General features: G+C 35.7%; 1 protein-coding gene, 1 long non-coding RNA gene and 1 pseudogene across 13 annotated transcripts in view; 2 read left to right on the top strand and 1 right to left on the bottom strand.

Annotated features, from left to right (window-relative positions):
* The window catches only part of ATOSA (atos homolog A), an 85555-nt gene that overhangs the window by 43162 nt on the left and 23263 nt on the right, over positions 1-19130 (bottom strand). The window contains exon 1 of one of the 11 annotated variants that reach the window (XM_082445439.1): positions 1411-1930. The exons of the other annotated variants lie outside the window; for them this stretch is intronic. Coding sequence (XP_082301565.1) covers positions 1411-1432 — 22 coding nt within the window. The 5' untranslated portion in view covers positions 1433-1930. Of the gene's footprint in view, positions 1-1410; positions 1931-19130 lie in introns of those variants that run through there. 11 annotated transcript variants of the gene reach the window in all.
* The window catches only part of LOC309654339, a 1078238-nt gene that overhangs the window by 25023 nt on the left and 1034085 nt on the right, over positions 1-19130 (top strand). The gene's annotated exons all lie outside the window — the stretch shown is intronic.
* LOC309654175 (translation machinery-associated protein 7 pseudogene) lies at positions 6592-19130 on the top strand (annotated as a pseudogene). The gene has a single exon. The product of its transcript is annotated as a translation machinery-associated protein 7 pseudogene (transcript).

Below are 19130 nucleotides of genomic sequence, written 5' to 3' on the forward strand. Positions count from 1 at the left end.
GAATATACACATATATATATGTATAACTGAATCACTGTGCTGTACACCTGAAACTTATATGATATTGTAAACTATACTTCAATAAAAAAATTTTTTAAAATAGCCATATGTTAAAAAACACCTCCTGTAAAATGCACAGGTGAAATGATGTATTTCACCAAGAGTGAACCCTAATGTAAACTATAGACTTCTGGTGATGATGTGTCAATATACATTCATCGACTGTAACAAATGTACCACTGTGTCATGGGGTATTGATAGTGGGGGAAGTTGTACATGTGTGGGGAACGGGGTGTATATGGCACTCTGTACTTTGTGCTCATTCTTGCTGTGAATCTAAAACTTCTCTCTAGGGACTTCCCTGGTGGTCCAGTGGGTAAGACTCTGAGCTCCCGATTCAGGGGGCCCGGGTTCGATCCCTGGTCTGGGAACTAGATCCCACATGAATGCCACAACTAAGAGGTCTGCACGCCGCAACTAAGAAGTCCGCATGCCATCACTAAGAAGTCCACATGCTGCAACTAAAAATGATCCCGCATGCCGCAACTAAGACCCAGTGCAGCTAAGATAAATAAATAAATATTTAAAAAAATAGAATAAAACTTCTGTCTAAAAAAAGTTTATTAATTAAAAAATATTTCCCTTCTATAAAATGCCAGAAAAATATTCTTGGTGGTTTTTTTTTTTACTTTCTGCAGATTTAAAAAATAAAAATCAATACTGAAAATAATCTATTCACTTATCCCAAAATTGTACTTAAGAAGTTTCCCTTAGGAAGCATGAATTATGAAGAAAAAACCAAAAATTATAGTAGAAAGCAACAAAAGAAGCACAAAAGAAAATTATCAAAGCTCAGATGAGTTATCACTGTCTCAGGATCAAAAAAAAAAAAAAAAGATGTTCTGTACAAACTTAAATTAACATAGTTTATGTTTTATATTAAAGCATTTTAATGCCTCATAAGTATGAATATACTTAAAAGTCTTCAGGGCCTGAAAAAAATGTCTAAGTTATGAAAGAAGGGAGAAACACTACTTCTGCAACATTATTTGCTATTTAACTTGTATTACAGGTAAAAAATTAAGTGACTGAGGGAAGCACAGTTCTTATTATAACTGATATTCTCAAAGTCTACTGACAATAATCTTGTTTCTCATATAACCTCTGGTGCTGAGCTTCTTGGACAAAATTCCCCTGGACTAGACTATTGAATACCTATGTTAAATTCTGTATTTTGAGAATATGCCAGAGTAAGAGTCCTTAATGAGCAGTACAGTGCAGTATATTGTATAATGATGGCTTTCAGCATTCTATAAATACAGCAGTCTTGGAAATATCAATTTAATGCCAGTCTGATTTGTTTATAAAAGAACCCACCTACAGGAAATAACTGAAATAAGTTTCACTTACAAACTGAAGACTGCTTGGACATCTTTCTCTGGTCTGTGGTTGTGGATCCATCATGCAACTATAACACTAGTATTTACAATGCTATAATGACAGCTGACACTTCCTAAGCTCTTACTATGTGCCAGATACTGAGATGATTATCTTACCTTATTTAATCTTCACAACGATACTGAGAATACATCACACTGTTTTACCTCCAAAAATAGCCTGATTATATATGGAATGGTCATTCATATATAACCACTATTGTTAATTCATCAAATCTAAGATGTCATTAATTTTAAGATACATAACTATTTTATCTTTCATTAAGAAAGAAAAATCTGCCAATTTAACTACAGTGTGCATCAAAGTGTAAGAAACACATTTCTTTCTGATTTCAAAGATTTAAAATATAGAAAATGTGCATGCTAAAATCAACCAAATTTGGTAACCCTAAAATTGTAAGTTTAATCAGAATCTGATTTAAATGCAGTATTTCTTAATAGACCTGAAAACAAAGTGAGCTAACTAACTGAATGCTTTTCAGCCTCTTTTGAGAAGAAATCCAACCTTGGAGAATGAAATCATTTCGCCAACAAACTTCTTAACTGAATAGGAAAAAAAGAGAGAGAGCTACAGCTGCAGGTGTTCATATGAACTGCATTCACACTTTATGCTTATATATTTTTAGTCAAACTATGTACATTATTCAAAGTAAAAACACCTTCATCAAAGTGTGTGTTTAACAGTGACTGGTTAATCTATATTGTAATAAAAGGGCGAAATAAGACTGGATATTTATAGTTTCGTGTTTAAGATCATGATTAACAGACAATCTGAATCCTGGTTCTGCTGCTAATAACGATGTAGCCCAAAGGAACTTATTTAGTCTCTCTAAACTTTACTTTCCTGAAAAATGGAGGTAATACCTATTTCATAGCATCAATGATTTCATGAGCTAACAGTATGTTGTGTTGGACAACATGGCACACAGTAAGCAGTTTTATATAATACATAGTCTTACTGTTCCTTAATAAGCCAAAGTATCTGGATAGAAATTTTCAATAGTTCTAGAATCTTGTGGTTTGGAATCCCAGCTGCACATTGAACAAACTGGAGAGTTTTAAAAACAAAGTATAAGACAAAACAAAAAAACAGAAACAAAACTCAGGGACACATCCAAGACTGGATATTATATTCTTATAAAAGCTCCCTATGTAATTCTAATGTAATTCTAATGCAACAAGGATTGAGAACCACTGCTCTAATTGGAAGCTTGAGGCTAAGCAAGGGGAGAAAATGAGGATATTAGGCAAGGTGGTACATGGAGAAAATAGTGGTGACATTCGAAAAGCAAGAGACCCGCTTTAACATATGTACACTGGAGTTACATTTTCAGTTATAGCTGTGAATTTGCGAATATCCATTTATAATATGTAACTGAGGTAGAAGTGGTTCTCAGACTGGGGTCTGTGGACATTCTGGGGATCTGACAGCTCTCTCTCCAAATCTAACACGTGATTTATTTTCAATGAAAATCTCAAAAAATGAGCAGAAACCTAGCCTGGAACGTCGTGGACAATGATAATCAAGGATTGCCTTATAATTTCAGTGCTATATTCATATGTACTATTATGATTTACATTTACAGTTTTGCTGGTGTTTAAATAACATGACTTTAACAGCTCTAGGCTAGTAAGAGAGGTGGACTTAACACAGATGATGTTTTGTATTGTGTGCAGAATGGTGGCCCGGGGTACCAACAAAAGTGGACAATGAGTCAAATGGGACAAGCAAATATCAAGCCATAGTACGGTAGGCACGTTCATCTCAGAAGGACTTGGCCCATAATACCAATCATGATAGTCACATTTTGACCAGTAACTTTGTAACACAGCATAATGATTTAAAGTTTACTGGTTCTACAGTTTTATTTGCACTTAGTTTTTAATTTTTAAAAATCTTTTTAATATTTTAATTTTATTGGAGTATAACTGATTTACAATGTTGTGTTAGTTTCAGGTGTACAGCAAAGTGATTCAGTTATACAGATACATATATTCATTGTTTTTTAGATTCTTTTCTCATATAGGTTATCACAGAATATTGGCTAGAGTTCCCTGTGCTATACAGTAGGTCCTTGTTGGTTATCTATCTTATATATAGTAGTGTGCGTGTGTTCATCCCAAGCTCCTGATTTATCCCTCTCCCCCATGTTTCCCCTCTGGTAACCATAAGTTGTTTTTGATATCTGTAAGTTGGCTTCTGTTTTGTAAATAAGTTCATTTGTATCTTTTTTAAAATTAAATTCCACATATGAGCGATACTGTATGATATTTGTCTTTCTCTGTCTGACTTACTACATGATAATCTCTATGTTGCTGCAAATGGCATTATTTCATTCTTTTTTATGGCTAAGTAATATTCCATTATATATATATATATATATATATATATATATATATATATATGTACCACACCTTTTTTATCCATTCCTCTGTTGATGGACATTTAGGTTGCTTCCATGTCTTGGCTATTGTAAAAAGCGCTGCAATGAACATTGGGGTGCATGTATCCTTTCGGATTATGGTTTTCTCCGGATATATGCCCAGGAGTGGGATTGCTGGATCACATGGTAGCTATTTTAAGTTTTTTAAGGAACCTCCATACTGTTCTCCATAGTGGTTGTACCAATCTACATTCCCACCAACAGTGTAGGGAGGTTCCCTTTCTCCACATCCTCTCCAGCATTTATTGTCTGTAGACTTTTTGATGATGGCCTGCATTTAGTTTTTTAAAATCATTTTGGTTTGATAGTTGTATGAGGTCTACAGGAAAATTATACTGAGTTCATTTGTCTACAATGTAATTAAAAAATAACTTATGTCAGCTGGTTCACAAAAAATTTTTCCCTTAAATAGTTGTGGGGAGTCCTGGAAGAAAGACTGAATGGATTCAAATCTCAGTTCCATTATATAAGGAGGAGGCTTTCAACTTTTCATAAAATCTTTAAGATCTCTTTCTCTCTCAGGTATTATTTTGAAGTTGGCAAAAAGTCATACTTGGCACACCTGTCAGAATGGCTATTATCAAAAAGACAACAAATAACAAGTGTTGGTGAGGATATGCAGAAAAGGGGACCCTCGTGCACTGTTGGTGGGAATGTAAATTGGTGCAGCCACTATGGAAAACAGTATGGAGATTCCTCAAAAAACTAAAAATAGAACTACCATATGATCCAACAATTCCACTCCTGGGTATTTATCCAAAGAAAACAAAAACACTAATTGGAAAAGATATATGCACTCCTATGTTCACTGCAGCATTATTTACAATAGACAAGATATGGAAGCAACCCAAGTGCCCAGCAAAAGATGAATGGATAAAGAAGATATGGTTTATATATACAATGCAATATTACCCATAAAAAAAAAAAGAATGAAAAAAAAAAAAAAAAAGAATGAAATTTTGCCATTGCAACAACATGGATGGACCTAGAGGGTATCATGCTAAATGAAATAAATCAGACAGAGAAAGACAAATACTGTATGATTTCAGTTACATATGGAACCTAAAAAAACAAAACAAATGAGCGAACATAACAAAACAAAGTTATAGATATAGAGAACAAATTGCCAGAGTGGAAGGGGGTTGGTTGCCAGAGTGGAAGGTGGTGGGGGGAGAAAAGAAATAGGTCATGAGTATGAAATGCACAGTGTGGGGAATATAGCCAGTAACTATGTAATATCTTTGGTATGGTGACATATCGTAACTAGACTTATCATGGTGATTATTTTGAAGTGTATAAATACCAAATCAGTATGTTGGTGCAACAGGAACTAATATAGTGTTGGATGTCAACTGTACTTCAAAAACAAAAAAACTAACGCACTCATAGAAAAAGAGATCATTGTGGTTACCAGAGGCAAGGGGTGGGTGAAGGGGGAATTGGAAGAAGGTGTTCAAAAGGTACAAACTTCCAGTTATAAGATAAATAAGTACTAGGGATGTAATGTACAATATGATAAATATAATGAACACTGCTTCATGTTACATATGAAAGTTGTTAAGGCAGTAAATCCTAAGAGTTCTCATCACACAAAAAAAGGTTTTTTTCTCTGTTCTTTAATTTTGACATGATGGATGTTCACTAAACTTATTGTGATAATCATTTCATGATGCAGGTAAGTCAAATTATTATGCTGTACACCTTAAACTTATACAGTGCTGTGTGTCAATTATATAGAGAGAGTATGATCCTATTTTTGTTTAAAAAGAGTTTTAAGACATCTAATATTATATATACTTACATGCGGACAGGGGAAAGAGTAAAGATACATGCACAGAACTATAGATACTGTTTATCCCTGGGAAAGTAGGCATAGGAAGAGGTAAGGAGTTTTCCCTATTTGTTTATACACTTTTCATTTGTCTGAATTTTGTTTCAAACACCATGTACTATTACTGTAATTTTTTAATTAAATTTTTCAAAACTGGGGGAGGGGGCAGTGAGACTCAAATAAAGATACATGCCTTTAAAGGCTTTTAAAATCACAGATAAGAAATACCTACCACAAAAACTAGAGGATTACCAACTTTTTACTTTGCTAGATATTTTTTAAAAGACTACTGAAATAGAGAACTCCTAAAATGACTAATTATATATAAAACTTTAAGACCTCTATCTTATATAAACTTTCCAAGACAGAACAATATTATTTAATAACAGTTCAAATATATATACAGTGATTAAGGGAAAAATATTGAGTATCTACCATACACCAGTGTTTCTCAAATTTTAATTTTTCTAAGTATTATGGTAGACAGAGTAATGACCCCCCCCCAAAAATGTCCATGTCCCAATCTCTGGAACCTGTGTATATGTAACTTTACATTGAAAAGGAACTTTGAGGATGTGATTAAGTTAATCTTGAGATGGTGGGGGAGAGGTCCCTGGATTATCCTGGTACGCCCAACATAATCACAAATCCTGGGCTTCCCTGGTGGCGCAGCGGTTGAGAATCTGCCTGCCAATGCAGGGGACACGGGTTTGAGCCCTGGTCCAGGAAGATCCCACATGCCACGGAGCAACTGGGCCCGTGAGCCACAATTACTGAGCCTGCGCGTCTGGAGCCTGTGCTCCGCAACAAGAGAGGCCGCGATAGTGACAGGCCCGCGCACCGCGATGAAGAATGGCCCGCGCACCGCGATGAAGAATTTTTCCGTTAATCACCGCTTGCCGCAACTGGAGGAAGCCCTCGCACAGAAACGAAGACCCAACACAGCCATAAGTAAATAAATAAATAAATAAAATTAAAAAAAAAAAAAGAAAATGTATATTCCCAGGTCCTACTCCCAGAGATTCTGACTCAGGAGGTCTGCACGTTTAATAAGAAAGCTCTATGCCTCTGATGCAGGTGATCTCTGAATCATACTTTGAGAAATAGCACTTTAGATCATACATCAAAATAAATACCTCACAGGTAAAAAGAATCATATCTAAATTTTAACGGGGAAAACTAGCAGAATATTCAATATGTATTTATTTGACCTGTGGAATAACGAGACCTTTCTCAGCTTGAAAAGAGAAAAATACACACAAAGGAAAATACTGGCAGATTAAAATGTTTTAAATCTAAATTTTATATATTTCTTTTTCTATTTCTTAAAGGTAAAAAGTAGAAGGGGACTTCCCTGGTGGTGCAGTGGTTAAGAATCCACCTGCCAACGCAAGGGACACGGGTTCGAGCCCGGGTCCGGGAAGATCCCACATGCCACGGAGCAACTAAGCCTGCGAGTCACAACTACTGAGCCTGCATGCCACAACTACTGAAGCCCGTGCGCCTAGAGCCCGTGCTCTGCAACAAGAAGCCCGCGCACCGCAACGAAGAGTAGCCCCCACTCGCCGCAACCAGAGAAAGCCCGTGCACAGCAACAAAGACCCAATGCAGCCAAAAATTAATAATAAATTTATTTTAAAAAAGAATGGAAAATATTTCTATACTATATGGTTGACAAAGTGTTCCTATTTATATTACATTATTCTATATGCTATTTTAATTAAACTTACTATTTCAAAAGTTGAAAAGAGAAATAATTCACATAAGGTGAAATAAAAAGAGTAACCACATAGAGAGGAATGTTTACTCTCTCTAGAGAGGATGTTTAATCAAAGAAATACCAATTAAAACCATACTGAAAATCCATGTTTTATCTACTATAATAGTAAAGTTAAAAAAAATTTTTTTAACTATCTGTGAAAAATGGTTTGAGTGATGTTATGTCAACATGATGGAATATCCAACAGACATTAAAATAATTATATTATTTAGAAAAATGCACTCAAAATCCATTAAGTTAAACAGCAATACATACAATTTTATATTTAAGACTTTTTTCAATAATGTATAAACTGATATAAAGATGATCTGAAACAAAGACAATATAAAAAACTAAAATAAGTTTGCTGAAGTTTGCTAAAATAAGCTCTCTAAAGCTTCTGAAGATTTTTAAATACTTTACTTCTTAAAAGCAAAATTAGAAAGAAAAAAAGTACTATCTATCTTTTTACTTTCACCATCATTTCATAAAAGAAATAACAAAAATTTAACAGTCATGATCCAGACAAAGGGGTCTCTCTTGAGAAAGGCTGCCATCTTTGCCATGGACAAATGAAAAGCTTATGTTAGACTAGCACAGGTCTGAGGACCAATCTTTGGGAACCACTACTACTACCCTGAAAACTACTTGACTTCAGGCCCTGTGTGAATAGTAACCAAGAGCCCAACTACAGTTCTCTGGGGGTTCTTCCTCTTTCTCTCTCCACTGCTCCCACTTCAATCAGCCTGAGAAACTTATCTATCATTTGAAGGAGCAATGATAGGGAGGGTAGAGACCATGTTCCACAAAAGTGGAAAACTGCCAATTCTTAAAAAAAGGGGGCAATGGACCAGAAGTCAATGAGAGAGATAGCTTGCCAAAAAGAAAATGAGATGATGTAATAGCACCAAGAAAGAATACCCACTGGTTCCTACAGTGATCCAACCAGTTGAAGCAGGGAGACAATGCCACCCTTTTAACCATTTGTTTGTTCAAGTGGATTCATTCATTAACCTCTGTGCAAATGTGGGGAGATCAATTATTTTGAATGGAGGTTGCAGTTTAGTTGTAAATGGCTATTGTAAAGATATCACCTTGCTATATAAGGTTGGTAAGAAAAGAAACAATACTTTTTTCTCTCTAATTTTTTCTTCCTCAAAGGCAGTTTCATATTGCTCTATTTCCCCTTTAAAATGGGTAACTCTGCCAAAGACAGTATCCTTTGATAAAGATAATGATCAAGCAGGGGGATTTAATGCTAATGTAATGCTTTTAATTAACGTTTTATTGGATAACTCTGTGGTCATTATTGTCAACTTCAATCAGCCAAGTACAGGATAGTTCCTAGAACCAGATTAAACTGGTTTTAGTTCAGCCAGTATACACACAATTAGAACTATCATCAGTCGAGCATAGCTATTATCATCAAGCAATTATTTATTGTTATATTATTCCAAAATCATCTGTTTAGAAGATAAACTTGCCAATATGCTTTAATCCCATATTTAACTTACATCTTTTACCTAAATTTTGATAGCTAAATAAATCTTAACACCAACATTTATACTTGTAACAGATCTTGAAATTGACAGATCTCTCAATAAAACAGAAAACAAATGAAAAAAATTTTATAGTAACTTGCAAAAAGTATGAAAATGCTATACTAGAAGCCAGAAGATCTGGATTCTAATTTCAGCTTTGTCATGAACTGGTTCCAAGACTTTGGGAAAGGTCAATTAAACGCAAACTCACTTGTAAAATGAAGGAATGTGAAACTAGATGGTCCCTTCCAATTTAAATAATATCTGATTCTACATGTGCCAATTTTTGGAGTTATAAAATACTATCATCCCATTTGCTGTCAGTACCACTTTGTCCACACGCACAGACTGATCCTGGTACATCTAGCCTACCACAAACTAAAAATAATCATGGGGGTGCTGGTCAGAGTACAAAACTTGTCCCAACTACAGCTGTTTTTGCTTTCTGTGACTCAAAATCTTAGAATTTTCTATGCCTCCTCCCTTTCTCCCGTCTCCAATAAGTAAAGTCTGACTGCTTCTATTAACAATCTCCCATATCTGATCCCTCACCATTCCCAGTTTGGCCAGAGCATTGGTTTCATAAAGAGAAGCAATGAGAGATGAGGTAAAAAAGGACGCTATCTAACTTTTTTAAACCTCTTCTGTCATTACTGCCCTTTAGGCATCCAATGGTCTGGCTCACCTGATCTTATTCTCTCCCATAGCCACATCAAGATATCCCACCCCTCCGTATTCCACTGAATCACTATAATTTCTTGTTTCCAGCACTCCCCTCCTGGCAAGCCTCATAGCCCCACCTCAGTTGTTTTAATCCTTCTCTCCAACTATTCCAGTATTTTTAAAGCCACACCATGGAAAAACTTTGTGGTAAGGAGGTGATTCATCCTTTGTGCTCCAACTCTCCTAATACTCTTACTGCTTTTCCATTCTTGATACCCCACTAACTTACCAATGAGTCCCAAAAATTCTAGCTAGTGACTCAAAAATCACTTCAACTAACTTTTTAAAAACTGCATTTTAAAGGTTCAAATCTCACCATTTATACAAGCCTTCTAAAATATTCTTTGGAAGAGTTTTAAAATTTTCTTCATAAAGAATTTGCTATTAAGTTCATTCAAAATTAGATTTGTTTGTTACACTTGTGCATGGGTTTTTAAAATTACATTTTCTAACAATCTCTACTCCTATGAAGTTAAAAATTTAACTTTACCACTTGGTCAAAGTTCTACAGATTAAAAGAACAGGGTATGATATGACCCGGCAATCCCACTACTGGGCATATACCCTGAGAAAACCATAATTCAAAAAGAGTCATGTACCACAATGTTCACTGCAGCTCTATTTACAATAGCCAGGACATGGAAGCAACCTAAGTGTCCATCGACAGATGAATGGATAAAGAAGATGTGGCACATATATACAATGGAATATTACTCAGCCATAAAAAGAAACGAAACTGAGTTATTTGTAGTGAGGTGGATGGACCTAGAGTCTGTCATACAGAGTGAAGTAAGTCAGAAAGAGGAAAACAAATACCGTATGCTAACTGATATAGATGGAATCTAAAAAAAAAAAAATGGTTCTGAAGAACCTAGGGGCAGGACAGGAATAAAGATGCAGACGTAGAGAATGGACCTGAGGACATGGGGAGGGGGAAGGGTAAACTGGGATGAAGTGAGAGAGTGGCATGGACTTATAAATACTACCAAATGTAAAATAGATAGCTAGTGGGAAGCAGCCGCATAGCACAGGGAGATCAGCTCGGTGCTTTGTGACCACCTAGAGGGGTGGGATAGGAAGGGTGGGAGGGAGATGCAAGAGGGAGGAGATATGGGGATATATGTATATGTATGGCTGATTCACTTTGTTATAAAGCAGAAACTAACACACTACTGTAAAGCAATTACACTCCAATAAAGATGTTAAAAAAAAAAAGAACAGGGTATGAAATAATGCAATGAGCTCTAGTTCAGCTTAAATACACAATTCTTCACTAGGTCTTATCCCAGCTCATCTGGTCCTATTATACCCTCCCATGATGTTTTATTGTTTTTAGGAGAAGAGCTCATTGTACCTTATGCTTTTCTTTCCTAAAACTTAGCACAGATAAAAATAAATCACTATTTGCCTTTTTTCTCTAACCCACTAAGCTCCATGAGAACAAGGACCAACTCTCTTACAGTTACCCAGCACAGCACTTAGCATGAAGAAGCTCTCAAACACTTGTTGAAATACTGAATGGTTAATGTTCCATCATATTTTGTTTTCTGCCTATTTCAGCTTATTTCTGGTTAAAGTGATAAAGGCTTGCTGTTACCCTTTCCAGATAACATCATTTTATTCTTCTCTTGCATTTGACATTTTGCACTGAAATAGTTTTTGTGAGTTTTTTTTTAAATGCCCTTATTATATAATTTTCTTAAACGGGACAAGGAAATATTTGTTTTTAAAATAAAGAAATTGCATTAGGTAATCACCACATCTCTAGCCCAGGGCAAAAACATTTACTTTTTAAAAAATAAAAAAGAGAGCGTACTTTCTGAATTCTAATTTCCATATTGGTTATTGGAATTTCTAGATCTCAACAGTCTTTTAAGGGGTAACAGAGAATTCATCATACCAACCTATTGATTGCTCATGTGATGAGTTGGGGGCAACTTAAGCTCTAGAAAGAAAACTGTATTTTAAGTAATTTAAAGACTGGCTACAAGGTAAGAGTGGAAAAAAGAAGTATCTACATGTCAAAAAATTCAAGTGAAATCCAGCTCTTCTCCAGAAGGCAATGGGAGAATGCCTTCAAGTAGAGGACAGTCTTATGGAGCACATTCAGATAAGTCTAATTCGGGGTGATGCCTGATAGATAATAAAGGTGTTACTAGAATGCTTAGGTGGGAACTCAGTCTTAGATATCAGAAAAAGCTCCCAGAAGGCTTGATATTTAAAATGAAAGACTTAGGGAATTCCTTGGTGTTCCAGTGGTTAGGGCTCGGTGCTTCTATTGCAGGGGGCACGGGTTCGATCCCTGGTGGGAGAACTAAGATCCCCCATGCTGTGTGGCATGGCCAAAAAAAAAGAAAAAGAAAGAAAGAATTAGACCTAGTCAGTGTTACTGAGGTGTTCTTTTGTTTCGCCTCCTTAAGTTCAGGTTGCCAGAACTGTGCTTTTAGCCACGTATCATAGATGCACGGGCACAAACTTAGAGCTACACAGATTTTATTCATTTCCTTCTTACTTGCACTGACCCTATTTTTTAATTTATCTGTGCTCTGTGTAAACCATTAACCCTAATTCACCACTGTTTCAGGGCCTGAAAATCCTCAAGTAGAAAATACTGTCCTTTCCACTTTTGTAGGAATATTCCTGATTATATGGGTGTTATCACTCCACACCACATGCAGAAAGAACCATGGGACAAAAAGCTGAGAAAATGCTGCCACAAAAGGAAACAAAGTCCTGGGCTTCCCTGGTGGCGCAGTGGTTAGGAATCTGCCTGCCAATGCAGGGGGTCATGGGTTCAAGCCCTGGTCCGGGAAGACCCCCACATGCCATGGAGCAACTAAACCTGTGCGCCACAACTACTGAGCCTGTGTGCCACAACCATGAAGCCCATGTGCTTAGAGCCCGTGCTGCACAACCACAGAAGCCACCGCAATGAGAAGCCTGCACACTGCAACGAAGAGTAGCCCCTGCTCGCTGCAACCAGAGAAAAGCCCACACGCAGCAACGAAGACCCAACGCAGCCAAAAATAAAATAAATAAATTTATAAAAAAAAAAGGAAACAAAGTCCTGTCTCTCAAAACCACAAGTTCTAGATTTAGCTATACACTCAAAAGATGACCCTGTGCTAAAAAAGCAACAATCCACTATTCTAGTTCTGTTTTGTTTTGTTCCAGCTTTACTAATCCCAGATAACTGGCACATAACTTTCCAAAATTACTCTCAAGCTTAACCTAATTTAGTCTTTCTTACATTTTTATCTCGTGGGAATATGGTTACAACATAGGCTGGTCCCCAAAAATACATTCTGTCCTTTCAACCTCCTTCCCTCTACCACATGCATGACTCCTACTTCTAAGTACTCTTAACATTCATATTTTCCACTGACTGTGTGCTGGTATGTGTGAACCTTAAAACTCCAGCAGAAATAAAAAGTGGATAGAGAGTTGTTTTTAATTAAGAGTTGAAAACTTGCGCATACACACTAAGATCAGTTCTGCTCAGTTCTCTTGAACAAAGATGGAATTAGGTAATATCCGTTGCAGTGGACCTATCATCTCTAGTGCAGAGCAAATTCTGGAAGAGCATCCAGGTGAAAGCCTAAGGCCATAGGAGGTGTCTTCTAGGTCTCCTCTTATCTCAGTCTACAACTCAGAGATGATATGTAGGTGCTGGGGACCTAGATATTACATTCCAGGCCTGGTCCTTTTTTACTAGGTTCTTTATCAGAAGCCCATCCAGAATATAGGAGTCAGCGCAGGAATATGGGGTACTCCCTAGGACAAATCCATTTGCAAGAGTATTAATGTACGGAGTACATGTTAGAACATTTTCCCTCTCCTCAGAAGTTACAAAACAGCATCCCATGTTCACCACTTAACACTTTGCTTGTATACATATCCTGAAGTTCTTATCCAGTTTGTTTTAAACCTCAGTTCTCTAAACTTAATGCTTTTATTCTCTGACTAAAGGCAAATTATGTTTAACAAGATTTCTTAACTTAAGAGAATTTATGAACCTCTGGATATTTTCCACAAAATTATGTATGTATATACACAGATGCATTTTTTTCCTAGCAAGAGGGTTGATATTTTTCATCAGATTCTCAAAAGGGTTAGTACCCTAAATGAGAAACAATGACATAGAGCAATCTTTTTTTTCTATTTCTGTGTGGATATTTTTCAGAAAAAAATGATTTAAGGTAAACAAATACACCAATGCAATGCAATCAGGTAAAATCAGGATACTTATTTCTAAAAAGGTTCTCCTACCCTTTTTGTTAGATGTGAAATAGTCTCTGGACCCAATGCAGAAGCCACTTGGGCTGTACCACTGAATGCATTGACAGTGAAAAAATGGAGTACACTTGCAAGAGACTGTCTTTTCTTTACATTTGCTTGTTCTCTAATCCTCAGTAAGCTAAACTTTATCTTCAGCAAATTGGAAGACTAAATATGTTTATGTGAGCTTCCCTGGTGGCGCAGTGGTTAAGAATCCACCTGCTAATGCAGAGGACACGGGTTCAAGCCCTGGTCCGGGAAGATCCCACATGCCGCGGAGCAACTAAGAGCCTGTGTTGTGCACCTAGAGCCGGTGCTCCGCAACAAGAGAAGCCGCCGCAATGAGAAGCTCGCGCACCGCAACAAAGAGTAACCCCCGCTCGCTGCAACTAGAGAAAGCCCGCGCACAGCAACGAAGACCCAACAGAGCCAAAAATAAATAAATTTATTAAAATAAAAGTTTATGTAAGAATCACAAAATCTTAGCACTTGATGAAAATATGAAAACCAGGATGGGAACCCAGATTAACCCTCTCTCCCAAAATAACTTAAAATTATCACCACCCAAAGCAATGAAAATACTGTGCTCAGTTGAAAAGAACCTGAAATTTTGTATACTTATTAAAATGACAAAAGAGCATTTTCTGAACATTTTGGCTAAGAAGTTTGAGTTTTAAAATTTTAGCCCTACACCACCATATTTTTATTCTGTAAGTTCTTATATTTCAAAACAGTTACATTCATCATGTATGTGACAATATTTAATTTCTGGCTTCCAGACAGCTGGCTTGTCCCTTGTCATTAATGAGTGGTAAATACAAGGTCACCCTTAGCCCAATCCTAGTTGAGGAATTCAAAAGAAAAGTCAGAAATGAGCTACTGCCCAGTAAACAAATCCCCGGTGGATTTACCAACTCTAGTTAGTCAGCCCAGCACTTGTGGGCACTTGTATGCACACACAGGTGTGCACACACACACACACACACACACACCAAAAATAACACTACATCAAACAAATTTTTTTCTGCCTTCTCTTCTTCATTTATCTTCCCATTTACTCATTATTTCCTTGCCATTATTGACTATTATCTTTCTTCAGAGGTTTAGTCACATACTTCCCTATCAGCCTTGCCCTTTCTTCTGCCCAAATCCCCAAACTTCCACGACTTTCTGGGTCATAAAGTAAATTGAGACATCTGCATAAAAGTATATCTGCATATGTGAAATTTAAAGGGAAAAATATAAAAAACTATACTTAAAATTCTCAGAATTTAAAAATGTAGAATAATTTTAAAGAAAAGAGAATGGTTAATATTTAGCAAAAAATATTACGTAAATAACAGGGACTGTAAATAACTGGCGGAGTTCCCCTTTCATACTCTGGATGACAAGAAGCCTACAGCAAAATCTGAGGCCCAACTATGTATGACTCTTAGGGCTGGGCTATTTTTTCTACCCTATCTTGACTACTTCCTGTAATTTATAATTTTAATGTCCCTGTGCTTATCATAAACCTTATAATTCAAATCCTTTGATGTTCAGAAGTCTTTAAATGAGTAAAATTGAGACCAGTGAAGAACAAGGCAACATTTCCAGTTTCTCAAGTAACAGTCATCATACTACCACTTGTAACTCAGCCTCATCACAAAGGATTATATAATCAGATTCAAGCAATACGGTAAACAACTATGTTTTTAAAACTTGGGTCTTTGATTTTAGATACAACGGCATCTGAAGATTTAAAAAAAAAAGATTTACTATGCTCTTGCAAAAGCAATATAGTTTATGCAACAGCACTGTTGCTACATGAAAATGCTTGATAAAATGTTGTTAAGAGGCATCTGGTGGCAGGGTCTGGGGAAGGGGCAGCAGGCGCCATGTCGGGCCACGAAAGTGGCAAGAAGAAGCCCCTGAAGCAGCCCAAGATGCAAGCCAAGGAGATGGATGAGGAAGATAAGGCATTCAAGCAGAAACAGAAAAAGGAGCAAAAGAAACTCGAGGAGCTAAGAAACGAAGGCCGCGGGAAAAGGCCCCCTGGCCACAGGTGGAATTAAGAAATCTGGTAAAAAGTAAGCTGTTTCTAGACTCCACGTATTGTGTCCAGGCAAGTTAATGAACAACACACACACATACACATGTGCACACAGCAGCAGCAACAACAATCTATGGGGTCGGGGGAGGGGTGGGGGGCAGGGGTAAAAAATGAGAATCCAGATTTGCTACCAGATATTATCAAATATGTCTACTTATCAAAAAAAAAAAAAAGTAAGCTGTTCCTTGTGCCTGAGGCAATGATGATCCTTAATTCCATTCCTGTTTAAACATCTGGATTAAACATCTGGATTCCCTGCCATAACATCTGTGGCCACCTATAGCTAGAATGAAGTGTTGTCTTGGAACCTATTGTACATTTAAGAGTAAACTTTTGTAAAAAAAAAAAAAAAAAAAAATCATTAAAAAAGAAAGTGTTGTTAAGACAAAACTTTCCTGCCTAGCTGACTATAATAATCAAATCTTTTTTGAATTCAGAACATGAACAAGTGATGGAATTTCTGTAAGAAGGAGTCAAAGAAACATTGTATGATAGAGCACTTAGAGCATACATGTAGGAATCAAACGTTTGGGATAATACTTGCTGTAGGAATGATTTTTCACAAAAGACCAAAAGAAAAAGAAATTACTCAGATTGTTACCCCTTCCCAGCCTAAAATTTTAAATTACAGAACTTTTTTTTGAAGAACTATAATGAAACACTATTTTCATATTATTGCCTGGTGATTTAAGAATAAACAAAAAAAAATTATTTTATTTAAAATAAAATGTTACAGCAATCACACTGCATCTGATAAATATAAGAACTTCTATTTGCTATTGTATCAAGTGGCTAAGAGAAAAAAGTAATCACTATTTTTGAGAACTGAAGTATTTTTCTATTTTCAAGTACAAAGAAGTATAGTTAATTTAAAGATTTGACACAGAATAAGACAATTAAAATTCTATTGTCAAATAATAGATAAATTCAAAGAGTTGAAATATGCTAGCAATGTCACTAGCCTTGACCAGAGGAACTTTCAGATGTGTAAGACATGTAAGAACCATCTTTAGGTGCTGAGCCCAGGAATAAAATCTGGGATTCTGCCAAGACTATTCCTCCTGCAACACAAGGCAAAGCTTTTGTGTGACACAACAGTAGATCCAAATTTCTTGCCAATATCATGTACCTTTATTTTTGCAGCATATGAATGAAATCATCCTGCTCTTGGAAAGTCTGTTAATTCTTAAGAAATAAACCAAGGGGAAGGGAGTAGTAAACCAATTCAAGCAACATTTTGGTTTTTGTGGTTGTATAATTAAAAAATAAAATAGTAATTGATGAGAGTGATAGCTAAAAAAAAATGGAAATAACTAGATTGACTTCCATGTGGTTAGAGCTACATTTGATGAACTTGGGTCTACTCAGCATGCCTCTGCCTCCCATCCCTGCCCTTCTCATAGCTCTTCTTCTGCAAATGAGTACTTTATATTGCGAAGGCCACCAAGTCCAAAAAATATAATAGCTTTCCTTATTTTGCCATAATTTTTATAACTCCTATCAAGTTCAAGTTTGGGGTACACGTAACAAACTGAAAAAACTAAGAAATGCCAGTCTTTTAAAGTTTAGCAACATGTAGGTTCACATAAAACACTTTTTTAACGTTTAAGGCCAATTTATCTTGTAAATTTTCATCTACTATTTGAAATCCTTAACTTACTATAAATATATATGTATCTTTAAAAATGATCAGTAATGGGCGCAAAAGCATGAAATGTATTTTGAGTTCTTTTCAAGAAAAGATATATCTCTCCTCTCTTATCAAATAATGCTACCCCTTCTTAATGACAAGCACTTCTTGAAGAGAACAACAATATCAAAACCAATCCTATTCCAAAATATATCATTTGTAGAGATAAAAAATAAAGCTTGACTATTAACTTGGAATTTATATTATATTAATTTTATTCAGACATAAATTACCTAGTGAATTAAAAAGGAGCCACTTACACAACCGGGTGAAACCGGATAAGCAAAAGAAAACTGTTCATAAATGGGCAATATACTAATTAGTATTCTGTTCTGCTTTAATTAATTTAAAAGAATCATTAAATCAACTATGTAAAATATAATTTCACAGTATTTGAAATTATGTAAAACTTTTCTTTATATCTAAGATATTTTAAAACTTGCCTATAATTAGTTGGATAAACTGGCTTTACCAGATCTCATAAACTGTAACCCACATTCTGTTCAATTATTACAAATATTGAATTAGGTTCAATTTAATAAGACTGTACTATATCTGCAGTATTAACTAAGTCAGATATGGAATTATTATATTTAATTAAGGTTTACTTTAATTTTAAAATATTATCTTAAACATTTCTGGTTTGTCTTCAAAATCCTTTATTTTTTCAGTTTTCTATATGGACATTTAATAGAACATGCCACTACCTTTGCAGTTGGCTTTTACTACTATCCTTTATCTGAACTGAGAAGTACTAGTCAACAGATCAAATAATTAAGAGGTTATATACAATTTGAGGTAGCATCTTCACAAATCCTTTATAGAAAGACACCATGTCAAAAGTATGTCAAAATTCTCACTAAGCTAAATTCTGACAATCTCTGTCAAATTCAGAAACAATGAATTTCAGTTAAAAATACGTAACTTATATTAAATACATTCTCCTTAACAGCTTTTATTTTAAAAACACCTCCTGCCCCCAAGTACAATTAATACTTCTGTCTAAACCTCATTCTCTTCCCAGTTTTCTCATTTTTATCATATTTTTTCCCCATTAAAGTAAGCATATTGTATTTTGGTTTCTTTTCTCCCTATTCATTGTTCAGATCAGCATTTTAGTAATCTTTTAAGCAATGCTGTTCAAAGAAAACAGGCTATATGAAGCTAAAGAAAATTCCCTAAGTTCAATGTTTTTCAACCTGAGATCATTTTCCTAGACCTATTTATTAAAAATCTACGCAAAGCAAACACTACAACTGTAAACAGCTACGGAAAATTGGAAGCTTAAAAATAAAGCCGTTGAAAACACTTCATT

Source organism: Balaenoptera physalus, assembly GCF_965194825.1.
Source record: "Balaenoptera physalus genome assembly, chromosome: 2".
Lineage (NCBI taxonomy): Eukaryota > Metazoa > Chordata > Mammalia > Artiodactyla > Balaenopteridae > Balaenoptera > Balaenoptera physalus.